This window comes from Stegastes partitus, unplaced genomic scaffold (genome assembly GCF_000690725.1).
Source record: "Stegastes partitus isolate 25-593 unplaced genomic scaffold, Stegastes_partitus-1.0.2 Scaffold1124, whole genome shotgun sequence".
Taxonomy (NCBI): domain Eukaryota; kingdom Metazoa; phylum Chordata; class Actinopteri; family Pomacentridae; genus Stegastes; species Stegastes partitus.
Window position 1 is genome coordinate 68877 of NW_007578855.1, and position 16933 is coordinate 85809.

Genomic DNA, 16933 nt, shown 5'->3' on the forward strand with positions numbered 1-16933 from the left:
CAGTAATGACAGTTCTTCAGTTTTTTTTGTCCGTGGAGTCTTTGCTGCTCTCTGTTTTATGGTTCAGCATTTTGAATACTTTAGTGGGATTAAACTTTCCTTTTGCCTTCTTGAGCTCTTTCAGTCCTTCCTTCTGGGAGTCTGAGGAGAGACAACACAACCAACTGTTTTCATAAGCAGAGAGAAGAGTTCCAGAAACATTAAAAAAATTAGATTTTTTTAGGGGCACTTTGTGAAATAAAAAGTAATTTTCTCACATTTATTCTTCTTCATGCCTTCCCAAAGCAGATCTTCTTCTCTTTCCCTAATCACAGAGACAAGGTGGATTTAGATAAAAATCTAAGGATGTAAAAAACTTAACTTGTAGGTGTTTTTCTCCCCTTGTGTACCTCTGCCTGTCCTGATCCAAGCAGCTGATGATCTGGTTCCTCTGTTCGATGATGGCCACCAGCTCGCTCATCAGCTGCTGCTCTCGACCTCGATCCTCCTGAGTCCAGTCGCACTCTGAGCGAGCAGATGACAGCGTTTAGGATTTAACTGAACATCAAAAATCATTTATTCATGTCATATTTATCTCCTAATGCAGAAAGGCAGACTCATGGTAGCAAGATAGCAACAAACCCAAAAGCCAAAACATGCAACAATTTTCTGAGATGATCATTTATCTCAGTTCCTCTTTTCTTTTAAAGACAACTGAAAATTAAATTTTACTCTGACAGCAGTGAGACTTTAGATCTCAGCCATGACTTGCACTTAACTAGAAACTTACTAGGGAAGTATTGCATCAGCTGTTCTCAGTTTACAGTGTATTAGAACAGAAAACTAGAAACTAGAAGCTTAGACATGGCATTGTTAGTGAAGATATATGTATGAAAAACTGATAAAAACAAATAAAATGCTTCATTAAAACCTCCAACACATTGTGTTACTGTCCTATGTCACTTCTTTATGTCATTTCCAGCCAGAGGAAACCTACTGATCAAACTAAAATTCACTATAAATCAAATTGAATTTCAGACTTATAGATTGTATAACTAGAAATGATGGACCTATTGATTACTGATCCCTGAATCATTCACAAGTCTCCCTAATCACTTCCCTGATTACTGAGCTACACAATTCTTATTATTGTGAGATACGTCAGCAGACAATCGTGTGACAAAGTGAAGAAACACACAGACCAGGTTTGTTGAGGAGACATCGGAGCTCGTACTCCACATCTGCTTGTCTGTCCTCTAACTTCTGCTGCTTTGTCCTGCGAAAAGGAACAACACAAAAAAAAAAACCTTTTATTCTTCCCCCACCAAACTCAGAAAACATTTTCAGGAATAATCAGCAGTGGAAGTCAGAGTTTGTGGAGTTTACTCACAGATAAACCAGTTCTGTATTACGGCACGTCAGAACATGGCGCTCCTGGACGAGACAGAACCACTCCGTTAGCATGTGTTCCTCCTCTTTGTCTGACATGTAAATGACAGAGAGACAAAACCTATCAAGCATTCGACAGCGGTGACTTTGCTCCAGTAAATGAGAACAACAGGAACGGTGAGGTGTACCTTTCTTGGACTCCCTCAGATTCCTCTCCAGCTCAACCCCTCTTTGTTCCAGCGCTTCCAGATGTTGATCCACATCTCTCATCTGCACCTGCAAGTCCTCCGTAGGAACACACTGGTCTGTCTGCACCTGGCAAAAAAACACAAACGACTAAAAGTTAAAATTCATCCAAAACCAATGATGAAGTTACATCGCAACATGAATTTCGTCATGACTGGAGCTCATAATGAGGGCTGAAGTCATCATAACTCTGACTTTCTGTAAAGGTTGAGGATGATGATAAAAACGCTCACCTAAAAGCCTCTCAGATGTTTTGCTTATTGTATGGGAACAACAGGTGTGTGAGTTTATTCTACATTCATTGACTGTACCTTCCGCTTGATGAGCGGGAAGCCGTGTCCGGGAGCAGGACCGCGACTGGATGAGAGCTCCTGAAAAGTCTTTGATTTGGTCAGTGCAGGTTGTCGATCGAAAGGATTCTCTTTGCAGGCTGGCTAAACATGGAAAGAAAACAGAATTTAAAAATATGTAAAGGGCCCCACATGCGATTGTCTAAATCAAATCATGAAAAACACAGAGAATCGGACATGAAACCTGCTTTTTACATAAATACATCAAAAAATCTGTGAGAGCAGGTATACAAATAAAATATTATTATTATTATTATTTTTATCAATTAGACTTGATCTCAAATCCAGGGCTGCAGGTGTCTCGGTGGTTAGCACCGTTAGAAGGCTAGAAGGTCGCTGGTTGGCGTCCCGGTGAGGACACCCGGGATCTTCCTGCGTGGAGTCTCCATGTTCTCCCCGTGCAGCGTGGGTTCTCTCCGGGTTCTCCGGCTTCCTCCCACAGTCCAGAAACATGCTGAGGTTAATTGGTGATTGTAAATTGTCCGTAGGTGTGAATGTGAGTGTGCTTGGTTGTCTGTCTCTAAGTGTAGCCCTGTGATAGACTGGTTACCTGTCCAGGTGAACCTGCCTTCACCCTGAGTCAGCTGGGATAGACTCCGCCCCCCATGACCCTAGTGAGGATTAAGGTGTAGAGATGATGGATGGATGGTCTGGGACTTGATCTCTAATCTCACCTTATTTTGCTCTGATGCTTCGTTTGCCTCTTTCGGACCAACAGGCCCGGAGCGAGTCTGAGGGTGGTCGGATGTGATCGCTGGTACAGAAAGACTTCTGGGGAAAACGTGGCTCTGTGTTGGTGCTGCTTCAGTCTCACCCGATGAACCAATCTGACGAGCATCTCCGGCTGGTTCACTAGAAGCTTTCACTTTGTTAATAACCACAGTCACTTCCTTTGCTGAGACAGGAGCTGCGTCGCCACCAACCTCTTTCAAATCTGGTTTCACTTTCTTCTCCTCTGATTTAACGGCACAATTTTCTGCATCTGTGTTCCCACCGTTCTCTGAATGGACTGCTGCCGCTGAGAGCTTAGCTTGCTCTGCAGATTCACGTTGAGGCTGAGTGTCCTCCTCCTCCTCCTCCTCTTCCTCTTCAAACGGATTTGAAGGAAGCATTTTGGGTCGATTCCACGACACCCGCAGGTTGGAGACGGATTTGGATCGAGGAGCAGGGACAGGAGCTGGAGCTGGAGGCAGCTGTGTCCAAGGTCCAGGATGCACGATGGTCATCCAGGGGTGGTTGGTTTGCACTTTAGGGCTGTTTCTACAGGAAGTCCAGGAATATAAACATATATGTAATAGAGAAGACCAGTTATGCAGGTGTACTAGTTCCTGTATGTTACTGTAAGTCTTTTTGCTATTAGTCCAAACGTACAGTCTGTCCTACAACCAGCTGGTCAGCTTATTTAGCATCATGACAGCAAACTGCACCATTTTAAGAGGCGCTTTTTAAGCTGTGTTTTGGGATTTTTATAACATTTAGACTTCTAATGTTCCGACTGTTTTTTGTTTTTTTGCAAATTTTCTCTTAATTCATGTACAACCATAATAATTTTTCACACACACTGTTGCCCATAAAGTTGGAATAAAATGTTTTTTAAACTCTTCCTATGAAATGATTGTGACAATGCGGTTTATTCTTGATAGATAACGTGTGTATCTTCTCAGAACTTTATTGATATCATAATAAGTGACAATTAAACCACAATTAACTTTTGCAAACTGTGTATTCAGGCTTAAACTAAATTGGGGGGATTGAACAACAGGAAAAAGGGTTTTGCTTCGTCAATTTAGCAGGAAACACATATTTGAGAGGATTTCGTGTCCAATATTACTCTTTCAAATATCACTAATATTGAGTCTGGCCACCTGACACTGATCAGACATGGTGGCATTCTGTCCACCAGCTGGTTGATGGAGTCAATGTTCAGGACGTCCCACTCTTCAGTCACATCCTGAAGTCAGAACTGGTTCCACCTGCTAACTGGGACTCAGTCTGTGATCAGTGGACGTGGTCAGAGTGATTACTGATGTGTATAAATAGAAATAAAAAGAGGAACGTGTCTGAAAACTGAAACTATTCCAACTTTACGGGCAACGGTGTACATATCACCTGAAATGAGAAGTGTGCAGAAGAAAAGGGATCATGATTATGTATGAGATTTAACAGAAATACAGGCGAGAGTTCCAGTTTGTGCAAAATGAAAGCTGAGAACAGACTGTTTCTGTGCACTTACATGTGAGACGACGTCGGTGGAGATTTACTTGGACTTGATGAACTGGCTGCACAGAAAACAAAGGAGGAAACCGTCTTCATTGTCTTTGTCACAAAAGACAGACGTGGATGTACCATCACAGCACACACAAACACAACGAAACAATACTGTGCCTGTTTACCTTCAGCAGGGGAGCTGATCGCGGTCTGGGATGTTTTGATCCTGGGTGCAGGAACCGGGACGACGGAGGAGTCCAGCATTCGTCTGGGGGCCGGAACAGGACGACCGCCGGGTGAAGAGAGCTCGGGGGTCTTCTGCTTTACTTCCCTGTCTTCTTTAACACCGGGTTGAGGAAGACGGGAAGGTTCAACGGATGACTTTTCTCCGTCTTTAATCTCTCGGCTCTTCTCCCGCCGTTCCCCATCATCTGTTTCTGGCGTTTTACAAACCTGTCTGACCTGCGACTCTTGTTTCTTGGTATAAGTCGGGACGCTGGTGATGGCTAATCCAGCCAGAGAAAAATAACCTCCCTGAAACTTACGCTCGGGCTGATTATCAGTGGATCCAGTTTGCTGATTGGGGCTGACGTGAGCACTTTTACTGTCTGTTATGTGGTACTTGCAGATCAGGGAGCCGGTATCACTTTCCCACGTGTAGGAGTCTGGTAGAAGGCTGCTGTGGCACACTTTGCACCTGAAAGACAAAAATGAAATGAGCTGCTGTAAAAGTATCAAGAACACACTCATGGTTTTCATAGAAATTGCACCCAAATATAGTCAATCGTTGAATGAACAAACAAAAAGGCAGTTTTCATCTCTAGCTGTGAGGTTGAGCTCAGATACTGATTCCTTTCCAGATGCACACTAACTGGGTGCATCCAGACACAAACAGAAGCAGAAAAAATAAAAGCTGCCGTTACCTGAAACAGGCGCGATGGTAAACTTTTCCATCTGTTAAAAGTCTCTGTATGAGGTGCACAGGCTTGAAACATAAACTACACACTGTTCGTGGTCTCGTGTCAGAAAAATGATCCTCTCGACTGGTTTCCAGATCAGTCAGGCTCTGAAAAGAGAAGAGAAAGCAGACACCCGGATGATTGAAGTCCCTCTCTGGACGCCGCTTTAACTCATCTTTGTGTATCTGAGTCATACATTTAGAAGTTATCTCCAAGAAAATGATCATTTCATGCTTCAAAAATGGCTTAATTGTAAATGTTGCTCCCTCTAGAATGTGCAGATCTTTCTTCCCTCACCTTTCCAACACTCGCTGCAGCTCGAGCACACCAGCTCACCTACGACTCTGCTCAAAAACTGCAAAACTACTCAGTGTCAAGTTGTAATATGGAGTATTTCAGTTATATAGGTTCAAACAAGAACCTAGTTCTCTTGAAGACTAATCCGAGTTGACCAGACAGTGGACGGACATTTTGGAGGCTGTTATCAGAACGCTGCAGTTTTGAGATGGAAATACTCCGTCGTCATGGTGCAGGCTGCTAATGATGCTCATAATGCTTCATCCAGCACATCAAATACACCATGTGAACACGGTACCAAGGTAGAGAAAGCCTCGACTCCCGCCAGAGAGGATCATAAGTTTAGATGATGAGGAAAGAGAAAACCGTTACCTTCAGGCGTTTCAGACCATCAGAGCTTCTACTCTTTGTGAGATTGTTTAAGACAGCGACGGGTGATGACGACAACCTGGAAGGACCTGGAAAGTCACATTGAAATGGAGCACAGTTTGGTAAACGGGAATGTTGAGATGAAAATGTGCCGGGGAGTGGACTGTTTGAAGTTTACATTCACGTGGAGAACAGCTCACTACTACTAATGATGGAGGTGATGAAGAAGTACAAGCTAAAGCCAGTTCTCTATGAATTTGTAGATATTGTAAAACCCCACAGATATGATCCTCCTGTAAGGGCCTTTAATTACCCTTCACCAGTCCTGTACCTCAGTAAAGTGAATCAAAGCATATAATTAAGAACTACTGGACAGAACAAAATGTTTATACTCAACACACCACCAGCCTTCTTGCTGAAGTAGACGTAGTAGTGAGAAAGGTAGGTGATGACGCCTAAACAATCAGGCACTTTGGTGGAAACCATGTCTTTTGGATCGAGCAGGGCAGGGATCCCCAGCTTTGTTTCTGCAACCTCAAATGCCTACAGACCCCAAGAGAAAAACAGAATGAGGGCAAATGAGGAGGAATGGGCCAGAATTCATCAAACTATTGTGAGAAGCTTGTGGAAGGAAACCCAGAACGTTTGACCCAAGTCATGCAGTTTAAAGTCAACGCAACCAAATACTAAGGAGCTGGATGTAAACTTCTGACTTTGAGAAAGTAATAAAGAAAATCTCTCATTATTCTGGTGTTTAGCAAATAGAAATGATATTGGTGATCCTGACTGACCTGAAACAGGAAACGTTTAGTCTGATTTAATGTCAGACGGTGTCTTTGTGTACAGCCTATGTAAACTTCTGGTTTCAACTGTAGGTCACACAAATGCTTGCAAACCCAGATGGAAATGACTCACCAGTTTGTTGTTATCAATGACATTGTCTTTGGAGAGGGAACTGAAATCTCTGGAGCAAGAGGAAGAAAAGGGAGAGTTTGATTAACTGATGATGAAACAAACAACAGAAGTGAGTGCAGCATCACTAAAATGTTAAAACGATTCTAAATAACTTTACGGTTATTGTGTTACTTCTAAAGAATATTTGTTCTTCTGTCAAATTAAAAACTAAGTTTAGATTAACTGTATTAAAAACAGAGGCACCATGGTAGAAACTCAGAGCAGCTAAAGTCAGTATCACAGAGACTCAAATCTTTAATTTTTGGATGCTGTGCCTTTATTTCTGAGGACAGATTCAATCCTCAAGTGCTGCACAACTTCTGCAAACATGTTCTCTTCATCGTTTTTCAGCTGCTCTTTGCTGGAGGCGTTTCTTCTTTTAATACCCCAAAATTGTTTAATTCGATTAGAGTCAGGCGACATGTCATAGTCGTCACTTTGCTCTTTCTTTAGAAACTCTTCTGTGATTTTCCTTTGGATTGTTATCAAGCCCGGATATTTCTCTTGTGCCAAGCTTCTGCAGACCAGTACTTTGGTGCATCCACAGGCATTTATTATCTATAAACGCGGTCTCCCTTCTTATGTTGTTCTGCAGCCCTCATATCATCCCACCTGTGAGCTTCACCGGCAGGACGAGGCGTTCGCTGTGGCCACCTCTGAGCAGGTCCACACCAAACAGTCAAACTCTATTATACTCTGAATGATGATTAATCAGAGACTCACAGCAAACGATCAGAGATTAAAAGACGTGATTCTAGGTAAAAGGTAAAAACAAACCATTTGATCCCATTAAAGTGGACAAGAAGAGGTTAAGAAGAGAGACAGGGAGAGATTAAGCAACGGATTAGTCCTAGACACTGTCCAGGTGCCTCTGTGCTCCAGATTAGCCTGCACGTCAGGCAGTCTGGAGGCGTCCCAGTCACATAAGTCTCCAGCCAGGACCCCAACAACTGATAAGGACAAACGTCAATGTTTACTGTGTTGACAAATTCCACAGCAGATACAAGCCAGAGATACCGAGATAACAGCCACCTGAAGCTACTCACATCAGGTCAGGCCGGTGTCTGTGGATGATGGCACAGAACGCAAGTCCGTCTCTGAATGAGGTTGACATGTCCCTGATGTCCACGTTGGGGTAGCTGGCGCACATGACGCGGCACCAGTCCTGTAGAGCCCTCGGTGTTGTCATTCCGCGTCCAGACTGTGACATGTGGACCGGACCAACATGGCACGGTGTGATCTAGGTGTGAAGTTCAGCTGGCAGGTCTGCAGAGGAACCAGGAAACCAGCAGCTACTTTCAGCGCACAAACCTGCGCGTCGAAGCAGCAGGAAGGAAGGAAGGAACTCGTGTTTTACTCCTTTTATGTTTCTTTGTCAAAGAAAAAAAAAAAAAAACTGAGGTGGCTGGGGCGAGTTTGCATCGCTTCTCGCCGCAAACACTTTCTGCGGCTCCGCTCTCTCACTGCGACTCACTTGTTCCACCGCAAAGCAGCTCCTCAGCCTGAAGCGTCCTCCGCAGACCTGCAGCGTTGCAAACACTCACAGCTCCTGGTCCGAGCCCCGTCCCGTTACTCGCTCCATACTTCTCCTCGTTGTGCTCCACCGTCACGGACAATAGCTGCCGCTGGGGGGCGCCGCGGAGCTGCGGCTCCTCTATAATTAGGAAGCAGAGGTTTCTGGTTACGGGTTTATTTCCCGGCAGCAGGCCTGGCAGACGTCTGCCAGTCGCTATATGTCAGCTAAATGCTGGACTTTAATCAGAATGAAAAATGCATCACAGCTTCACAGAAACAGGTCATTTATTCTAAGCTCCTGACATTTTTTTTTTCTTTATCAGTGCCAAGATCTTCCCTGATAGTTGGTCAGTATTTGTGCCATTCTGTCCAATCTGACAAGAGTAGCTGTAGTCAAAAGTAAATAGAAAATTCCCATTTTATATGCATTTTCCCATTGAGTTTGTTAAATATAATCCTTTTAAAAATGTCCTGTTTGCTTAGAAAACACTTTTTTTTCTCTTCAAAAATCCCCCATTTGTTTAGTTAAGCATCCGTAAAGTAAAGGATTGTTTAACAGTACTTCCGGTCAAACATCAAAATAATATTAACCTTTCCAGTATTGAAAGCAAAAAATAAACTATGAGACGAGTTTCAGGTTATTTATGGATGAAACTCAAGTAAATGAACTTCGTCTGTGATGCAGTTTCTTTTTAAAAAAATATATTTTCTATATTGATTAGCATATGCGAGTCACCTGGAGTGCTTTTAATTTTTAAGAAGTTTAATTTCCAGTATGGTTCTGTTGCCTGACTTGACGAAGTTTGGTGATCATAGAAGTTATTCTTGCCAGAGTGGTTGTATCCATCCACGGGTACACTTCTTAATCACATTCGTGGCAAAAAATGCTTTTTTGATTTTGTTACTAGTGTAAAACTCACAACACACACACACACACACACACACCTGAAAGATGCAATCCATGTCTGTATATGGGTTACAACAGGATTTTGAGTTTTGGAGATGCTTGTGTGTTTGACAGTTTTGAAAAATACACTTTTCAAGGTGATCTTATAATTCTTTGCTTTTTCTACAGTAACATAAGATAATAGGACAAACAAAAAGCATATAAAAGCTCTGAAGCAGTGCACAACATAAAAGAACCACACATACAAGTTAATGTGTTGGGTTCTTTAATAATTCAGCAAAATAAATGTTGTTGCTGACCATTGACATATCTCAGATTGTGATAATCCTTAATAAATCCTCTTCACAAAAACATCATGTAAAAAAAAGTCATTTAAAGGGTTAAAATTTAGAAACTGAATGAGTATCATCAGGATTAATGGTGATTAAAGAAACTGAATACACTAAAAGTGGGGAAAATGTGTTGCTTAATGTTTATTAGCAGTATTTTTACCAAGGTATTTTTGTCCTCTATGTAATTTTTTCTTCTTTTTTTAAATTGACCCCTAAGAGTTGAAAAGCAGGTGTGTTCTAGATTCATAAATGTCAGAGTTCTCTCTAAGTTTTCTAGTTCTGAGTCTCTTCCGCCTCTCTACGTGTCTGTGCTCCTCTCGCGAGACTTGAGCCCCCACATAAATCTCGCAGTGATGGCTGCGCCGCCCGATGCGGAGAGTTTGGAGTCTCGTATCAGTGAGTGTTTTAAACTTATTCCTCCGAGTCACCGCTGTCTGGAGACCCGGACGATGACATGTTGTCTTATGGAAGCTGTTGTAGATGCGCTGACAGCGGCACACGGCTGCCCGCGCCCCGGTAGGGGGGACCCCGCCGTCACATCCAGGATGCTAAAGCTAAAGCTCCGGAGCTGTGAGCCTGCCAGCTGTCAACACACAGCCGAGCGGAGCTTTAGCTTCACGGCTCGATAGCTCAGCCTGGCTGCGGCGACAACACGACCGGGGCACCATTTTTAGACACATTGGTCAGATGCAGATTTCGGAAAACCGGTGACCTCGTTAGAAAAACCGAGACTGTGCCACAGTTAGCTAGCTAGCGTTACAACGTCTTAGCACCTGCCCCGTGTGTTTGCTGCACAGTGACATGCTGGCTTATGTGGCACACTCTTAATGAATTTTAGATTATGAAGTCACTCAGCGAGCCCGGAGGCCTTCCTCAGCTTTCCTGCTCGCTGAGCTCATGCATGTTAGTTCTGACTCACCATCCTTATTTATAGTCATTACTGTGTGTCTGAATATTGATGTTGTTGTTGTCAAAAGAAGACAGTCACAGCTCAGTAGGTAGTTTAGCAGCCACACAAATGAAGCTAAAATGTAAGAAAGAAAGGGGGGAGAAAGTTCATCAGAAGTGAGTACACCCCTGTGCAGTCTCTTATATGTCAGGTGATTCTAAATTATTGCTGAACAGGAGGTATTTTATGTAAAAATCCTGCTGTTACAGGTCCCACAGTAGAGGCTCAGCGCAACAAGTCAGCACCATTTTTATTATACAGGGATTTGAATTTTGTCTGTGACACACTCAGTCCTGCTTGTCACGCAGGACTCCAGCGTTTCACAAGTTTCTGGAGACATGTTCTGTCATTCTTCAGAAGCCTTTCCCCCTCCTGCTCCTCTTTGCCAAAGGGCCTGTGTGTGTTTCTTTTTAAAATATTCAAAAAATGTTCCATCAAGTCAGGCGACGCACCTGGTCGGGTTAGAGTTTATTCTTCTTCCGGTGTGCTTTGGATCATTATCATCTGAACCAACCTTCTGCAGACTGGGAGTCATCCAGTCAGCCAGTATGTCGGTCCATCCACAGGTGGTGCCAGCTATAAATACCATCTCCCTTCTTTTGCACCTGTGCAGCCCCATGTCGTCACACCTCCCACCTCCACGCTTCACTCTCAGAACTATGCATTCACTGTGTTTTCCCTCTGGCAGGGTTCACACAAAACATTCTGAGCCTCATCAGAGCTGAAGATCAAAGAACGTTCTGCCGATATTCACGAGGCCTCTTCTCATATTCTTCAGCAGAGTCATGCCGTTCATAGAGGCTGAATGTTCTTCACACTGTCTGATGTTCATTGACAATCCCGTCGTCAAGTCTGAAGTAGCTGCACGTGTGTTTTCCAGAGCTAAAGAGTGCCCTGTCTGGGAATTTAAAAACTCAGAAACCACCTCACCACTTTTGTTTTTAGTGATATCAGGTTTTCTTATTTGTGTGTCAGCGGTCACAGGTGTGTTCACTTCTGTAGCGTTCAGGTTCTGCTTTGCTGCATGTGTTTTCAATCTAGTCCTTCCAAAGCATTTGGTTTTGATTGTTTGTAGGAGGAAATACTCTCCTGTTCAACTTAGAAATGATGCAGTTATTGTGAGATGAAAACGTTTTGAGTCATTTCACATTTAAATGATATTGCACAGGGGTGTACTCACTTCTGTTGTACGCTGTAACACGACCTAAGAGCAGTTTTAATTTTTGTTGAAACTGTTGTAGATGGGTAGTAACTAAGCTTTATTGTCATTTTGGGAACTGTAGTCAGTGGTTCTGTTTGACTGTGTTAACTTGTGTTGCATTGTTGTAATATTTTAATACTTTAATTGCATTATTTTTAGATAGAAGTACAGAATAAAGCAGCTGTTTGACAACTGACCAGATATGGATGGTCAAATATGAAAACATCAAGTCAGTTCAGAAAGATATGCAACCTGTAACACTCAATGCATATGTATTATTCACATATCACAAAAACAATGTTGTTATCGTGCAGTAATGCTGAAATAACATCTGTCACTTGTGTTGTGTTGTCCTCCGTTTGCTCACGTTTCAGACAGAGCCACAAACCCGCTGAACAGAGACACAGACTGGAGTAGTATCCACGCTTTCTGTGACCAGCTCAACAATGATCTGGAGGGGTAAGAGCTGGCCCCGGGGCCACGATGTTACATCACTCTGTAACTATGGTCTGGTTGTTGCTAATTCTAGTGTAAAAAATCTCACGTTGACAGTGTTAAAAGTCAAATAAGTGCTTTTATCTTGATCAGATCTTGCTGTGCTCTCTTGCTGTATTTTAAGACTTTCTTTCACCTGCTGTGTGCACTCCTGTGAAAGTTGTGTTGTTTGTGACCTGTGCTGCAGACCTCAGCTGGCCACCAGGCTCCTGGCCCACAAGATCCAGTCTCCACAGGAGTGGGAGGCCATGCAGGCCCTGCTGGTGAGTTCAGATGTAAAACAGAATTAACAGCGGCTTTAACTCTACAGATCGCACTGTTACTGTTTCTGAGATTTCGTCTGTTTTTGTTTTATCAAAAGGTCCTGGAGACGTGTATGAAAAACTGCGGGAAAAGGTTCCACAATGAAGTGGGCAAGTTCCGTTTTCTCAATGAACTCATCAAAGTGGTTTCTCCAAAGGTACGACTTTCCAGAGTGCCTCGACTTGTGTTTGTGTTTTTAATGTTTTATCTGTTGTGTGTGAATCACTAGAGCATCGTTTTCACTTTCCCACTCAGTACTTGGGCTCACGGTCGCCCGAACCAGTAAAAAAGAAGGTTTTGGAGTTGATCTACAGCTGGACTTTGGGGTTACCTGAAGAGGCCAAGATCTCAGATGCATATCAGATGCTGAAGAAACAAGGTAGGAGGCCATGTGTGGTCAGACGACTGACACTGGAGCAGCGCTAAGAGTTAGCATTTTTATCGTTAGCTTGAATGAAATGCTTTACATTTGTTAGAAGGGCTAAAGCAGCTAAACAGTAATGATTTGTTCTTGTTCGTGTTCTGTGCTTGTAAACCAGGTATTATTAAACAAGACCCGGAGCTGCCTCCTGACAAACTACTGAGCCTTCCTCCACCCAGACCCAAGAATGCCATTTTTGAGGACGAGGAGAAGTCTAAAGTAAAGACTTGATATTCAGTAATATGAAGCTACGATATGATGAGCTGCTTTGGTTCTTATCCACTGTGCACGCCGTTGTTATTGTGCGTCTCTTATCTGTGGGAGCTGTAAAGCCTTTTCACTCATTTCTCCCCATGTGGCTGTCTGCTTTGTCAGATGCTGTCTCGTCTGTTGAATAGCTCGCACCCCGAGGACCTGAAAGCCGCCAACAAACTCATCAAAGAAATGGTCCAAGAGGTAACCGCCTGTCCTCCGTCACGTTCATGTGTTATACAGTAACTGCACCGCCACTTCTTACTGCTGGACACACAGTCATGTGTGTGTGTGTGATTTTAAAGAAAAGAAGTAAAACTCTGCACCCGTTTCCTCAAACTGAAATTGGTTGAACGCCCAGGGGGGGTTTTGTGTGTCACTGGCAGAGTGATTCAGAATAAGTCAGGAGCAAACTTGTCCTGATTTCAAGGGTAACACGAGCTGCTCCTTTCTCTCATCCCTGGACTTCTTCGTGGCCTCTTCCTGAACTCACCGTACTTTTGCATTCATGCCTTTGGCTATCTTTCCACTGTGGCCGAGCATGTGTGCAGCTTGTGAAATTTTTCTTTTGAACGTCTTGTCTGTTGCAGGATCAGAAGCGAGCAGAGAAGGTGTCGAAGCGGGTGAACGCCATCCAGGAGGTGAAGGAGAGCGTCTCTCTGCTGACTCAGCTTCTGCAGGACTACGACAGCAGCAGCACCAACCAGAGCAACGCTGAGCTGATACAGGTACAGTAAAGGCAAGACGCTTCTAGCCTCGAGCTGTCTGTTCGGTTCCAGCTGTAGCCTGAGGTGTACATCAGAAACTTGATGTGTCGTTTGTGCTCTGTGGTCAGGACCTGTACCAGCGCTGCGAGAAGATGAGGCCGACGCTGTTCAGACTGGCGAGTGATACGGAGGACAACGATGAAGCTCTGGGTGAGCGTCGTTTTTGTTCATCATTCTTATTTTTACATTACGGTGCTGATGTAACTGGGACTCTGAGGACAGATATTATTAAATGTGAAACCAGGCTGGTGGCGATCAGACCAGCTCTCGGTGATTGAGGACACAAATGCTCATTGATTTTGACGAGCTTTTGTTTTTGCAATCATGCTTTTCGATGCTCTTTACTTTACACTCCTTACATGCCGTCTCTGTTGCAGCCAGGCTGACGTGCAGCTTTAGTAAAACCCTGTAATTTACTCATTTATGTACTTCAAATAAATGTCGTTATTTTGGCAGTTGACTTGATTTAACATTTCATCTGTCACTGGTGATATATGAAGTAATGGGAGAGCCATACATCCTCTGTTGGGTGGAGCAGTGGTTAACACCGTTGCCTCACAGGGAGAAGGTTCTGGGTTTGAACCTGCTGCTAGATTTAATCCTTTGTGTGTGGCTTTACATGCTTGCGTGTTCTCCCTGTGCTGTGCGGGTTTTCTACACAGTCCAAAGACATGCATGTGGATAATTGTTGCTTCTAAATTGGCTGTAGGTGTGAGCGCTCATGCTTTTCTGTCTCCGTGAGTCAGGATATCCTGGAAACCCGTCCCTGCCCTCAGTCCAACATTTTATCATCACTATGTTGTTGGATGAAATGAACCATTACACAGGTTAATGACACAGTTGTTCAGTGACATTGGCTCATAGATACTGAGAGAAGGTTAGTGTCAGATTATCGAGTCATGACTATACATCAAAATGCATCATTTCTATTAAAGGCTGCCGATCAGATCGTCATGTTGCAAGTCCTTGATTATTGATGCTGCCCTTATGGAGGAGAAATAAATGTGAGACATTTGTGGAACCATGTGCAGATGCATACCTGACTACAGATAATCAGCTACACTTGATCATTACAGCTGATTCATACTGACCCTTTAAATCGCACAGAGCTTCAAAGAGTGAACCTTTCTCTCATATTTGTTTTTAAATAAGCCCATAAGATGATCCGTACAACCAAAAGCGTTGAGCATTTGCAACAGACGGTCCGATCTTGAGAATGTCTCGTGTCTTTCTGCAGCGGAGATCCTGCAGGCCAACGACAGCCTGACTCACGTCATCAACCTGTACAAGCAGCAGGTGAAGGGGGAGATCGTGAACGGAAACAACACGTTAAACGCACAGAAACAAACCGGTGGGTGAAGCACAGAAAGACCGCTTCAGTTGACCGTCTGAGTTACGGCTGAAATGATTTCTGTTGTAAGTCGTCTGAAACCTGAATCTGTTTCTGCCAGAAGGAGGGACAGCCCTGCTCGATCTCTCAGGTTTGGACACTTCACCTCAGTCACCTCCCTCCTTCCCAGAGTTTCCCACTCCGACAGACAGCCTTAACGCCCCCTCGCAGGAGATGGGGATCAGTCTCCTTGACGACGAGCTCATGTCACTTGGTAACAGCACGTCAAACAAACACTCTAACAGATTAAAGGTCCAGCGTTTAGAGTTTAGGGGCCTCTGTTGTTTGTAATTATACTTCCATTAGTATAGAATAATAATAAAATAAGAATGTTATTGTTAGCTTAGAGTGAGTCCTTTATATGTACAGAGGAGTCCACGGAGTCTGTCATCACTAGATACCGCTAAATTCTCCACACTGCACCTTAAAAGTTCAAATAACTGTCAAGAGTTTCTGCAGATGAATATCAGAACAATAGTTTGCTGGATGGTCGTTTAATTGTAAAAATATCTCCATGAGTTGGAGCACACGTTTGAAACAGACAGAGGGAAACTTCAAAATGTGTTTTATTTTGACATAACGCCAGTCTTTGCTCATCACGCAGGTTTGAGTGAAGGAACACACACCTCCAACCCTCCGTCGCAGCCCGAGGACTCCACAGCATGGGACTCCTTCCAGGTGAGTGGATCCAGTATCACAGCTGGTGGGTTTGTGTTTTGTATTGAAATCCAACAGGATATGTTTACCGCTGTTTTATTCACCCACCGCTCTCTCCCTGCAGTCCTCTGACAGCATCGACGCAGACATCCCAGCAGCACCCAGCCTCCTCCTGAGCCCGGACCCACCTTCCCACTCTCAGCCCCTCTCGTCTGGCTCCACCCCCGGGAACTCTGCCCTGGACGAGCTGGACCTGCTGGGAAAGACGCTGCTGCAGCAGTCCCTGCCTCCAGAGGGCCTGCAGGTCAAATGGTATCCGACTACATTTAAACACATTTAAGTCGTTTATGGCTAAATCTGTAGAAGATAGCCTCAAGATTGAACTAATGCTGTGAGATTTAGTGTCGGCTTGGTGTGCTTTGGAATACGTACCTGATTAAAGTAGGTTAGAATGGAACCAGCCGTCTGTCTTTTAAACATGAGACACTTCTACAGCTTCCACCTGAACTCCTCCCTCTGGCATTCTGGCTCGTGTTTATGCCCAAAAACTAAGACAACTTTTAGCACATTTAAATACACCAACACTACTGATTTGAGCATTTTTTTCAGTTGTTTGTGAATTGTGACCAAGACTTGTGAAAAGCATGTCTGTGAAGGTTTTGAGTTCTCCATGTCATAATTATTCTCGTAGTTTAATCATAGCAGCTGGACCTGCTTGAGTTCCTTGAAGACGTTCCACCTCTCATCCAAGAGGCTTCATCAGCTCTGACTGACTAGTTGGGAGTTCCAGATACTGATATCCTGAAGGAGCTGTTAACACCTGAGTTTCAGTTTTAATTGGAGGTTTGTTGCTCCTCCCCCTCGTTATGTGAGTCGTTAGTGCTCCCCCTGACACACTGGGGTTCCTTAAGGTCTTTTGAGGCTAGGTGTGGATGTGGGTTCATCTTGTAAACAGGTGAGAGGTGATGCCTCAGACCTCCACCTCTGTTGAGG

At 43.8% G+C, this 16933-nt stretch overlaps 2 protein-coding genes across 5 annotated transcripts in view; one reads left to right on the forward strand and one right to left on the reverse strand.

Moving 5' to 3' along the window:
• Positions 1–6: 6 nt before the first annotated feature.
• On the reverse strand, positions 7–8361 carry LOC103368110 (MICAL-like protein 1). Of its 3 annotated transcripts, XM_008296363.1 has the most exons (16): positions 7798–7873; positions 7529–7701; positions 6713–6761; positions 6199–6340; positions 5801–5886; positions 5096–5238; positions 4358–4869; positions 4198–4243; positions 2639–3224; positions 1926–2048; positions 1557–1683; positions 1370–1460; positions 1182–1255; positions 390–504; positions 258–304; positions 7–141 (listed from the first exon to the last, which is right to left on the reverse strand). In XM_008296363.1, exons 4-16 carry the CDS (start codon positions 6281–6283, stop codon positions 17–19), a joined length of 2160 nt encoding a protein of 719 aa, XP_008294585.1. In that variant the 5' UTR covers positions 6284–6340; positions 6713–6761; positions 7529–7701; positions 7798–7873; the 3' UTR covers positions 7–16. The 3 variants fall into 3 exon arrangements, with proteins under 3 accessions (XP_008294585.1, XP_008294584.1, XP_008294586.1); XM_008296362.1 differs by lacking the exon at positions 7529–7701 and having other exon boundaries at positions 7798–8361; XM_008296364.1 differs by lacking the exons at positions 7–141; positions 258–304; positions 390–504; positions 7529–7701 and having other exon boundaries at positions 1370–1413; positions 7798–8361.
• Positions 8362–9831: 1470 nt separating this feature from the next.
• LOC103368112 (ADP-ribosylation factor-binding protein GGA1) overlaps positions 9832–16933 on the forward strand; it is a 16119-nt gene continuing 9017 nt past the window's right edge. The window contains exons 1-13 of one of the 2 annotated variants that reach the window (XM_008296367.1): positions 9832–9901; positions 12030–12114; positions 12338–12413; positions 12512–12610; positions 12709–12832; positions 12993–13093; positions 13250–13330; positions 13717–13854; positions 13962–14043; positions 15131–15244; positions 15345–15497; positions 15888–15961; positions 16065–16252. In XM_008296367.1, coding sequence (XP_008294589.1) covers positions 9859–9901; positions 12030–12114; positions 12338–12413; positions 12512–12610; positions 12709–12832; positions 12993–13093; positions 13250–13330; positions 13717–13854; positions 13962–14043; positions 15131–15244; positions 15345–15497; positions 15888–15961; positions 16065–16252 — 1358 coding nt within the window. In that variant the 5' untranslated portion in view covers positions 9832–9858. The remainder of the gene's footprint in view (positions 9902–12029; positions 12115–12337; positions 12414–12511; positions 12611–12708; positions 12833–12992; positions 13094–13249; positions 13331–13716; positions 13855–13961; positions 14044–15130; positions 15245–15344; positions 15498–15887; positions 15962–16064; positions 16253–16933) is intronic. The other variant, XM_008296368.1, reaches the window with a different exon arrangement.

Coding starts and splice junctions, on each gene's coding strand:
- LOC103368110 (XM_008296362.1), bottom strand. CDS start 7,961: ATGTCACAGTCTGGACGCGGAATGACAACACCGAGGGCTCTACAGGAC. Junction 6,341..6,712: donor TCATTGATAACAACAAACTG/GTGAGTCATTTC, acceptor TGGGGTCTGTAG/GCATTTGAGGTTGCAGAAAC. Junction 1,684..1,925: donor TCCCGCTCATCAAGCGGAAG/GTACAGTCAATG, acceptor TTTTTTTGCCAG/GTGCAGACAGACCAGTGTGT.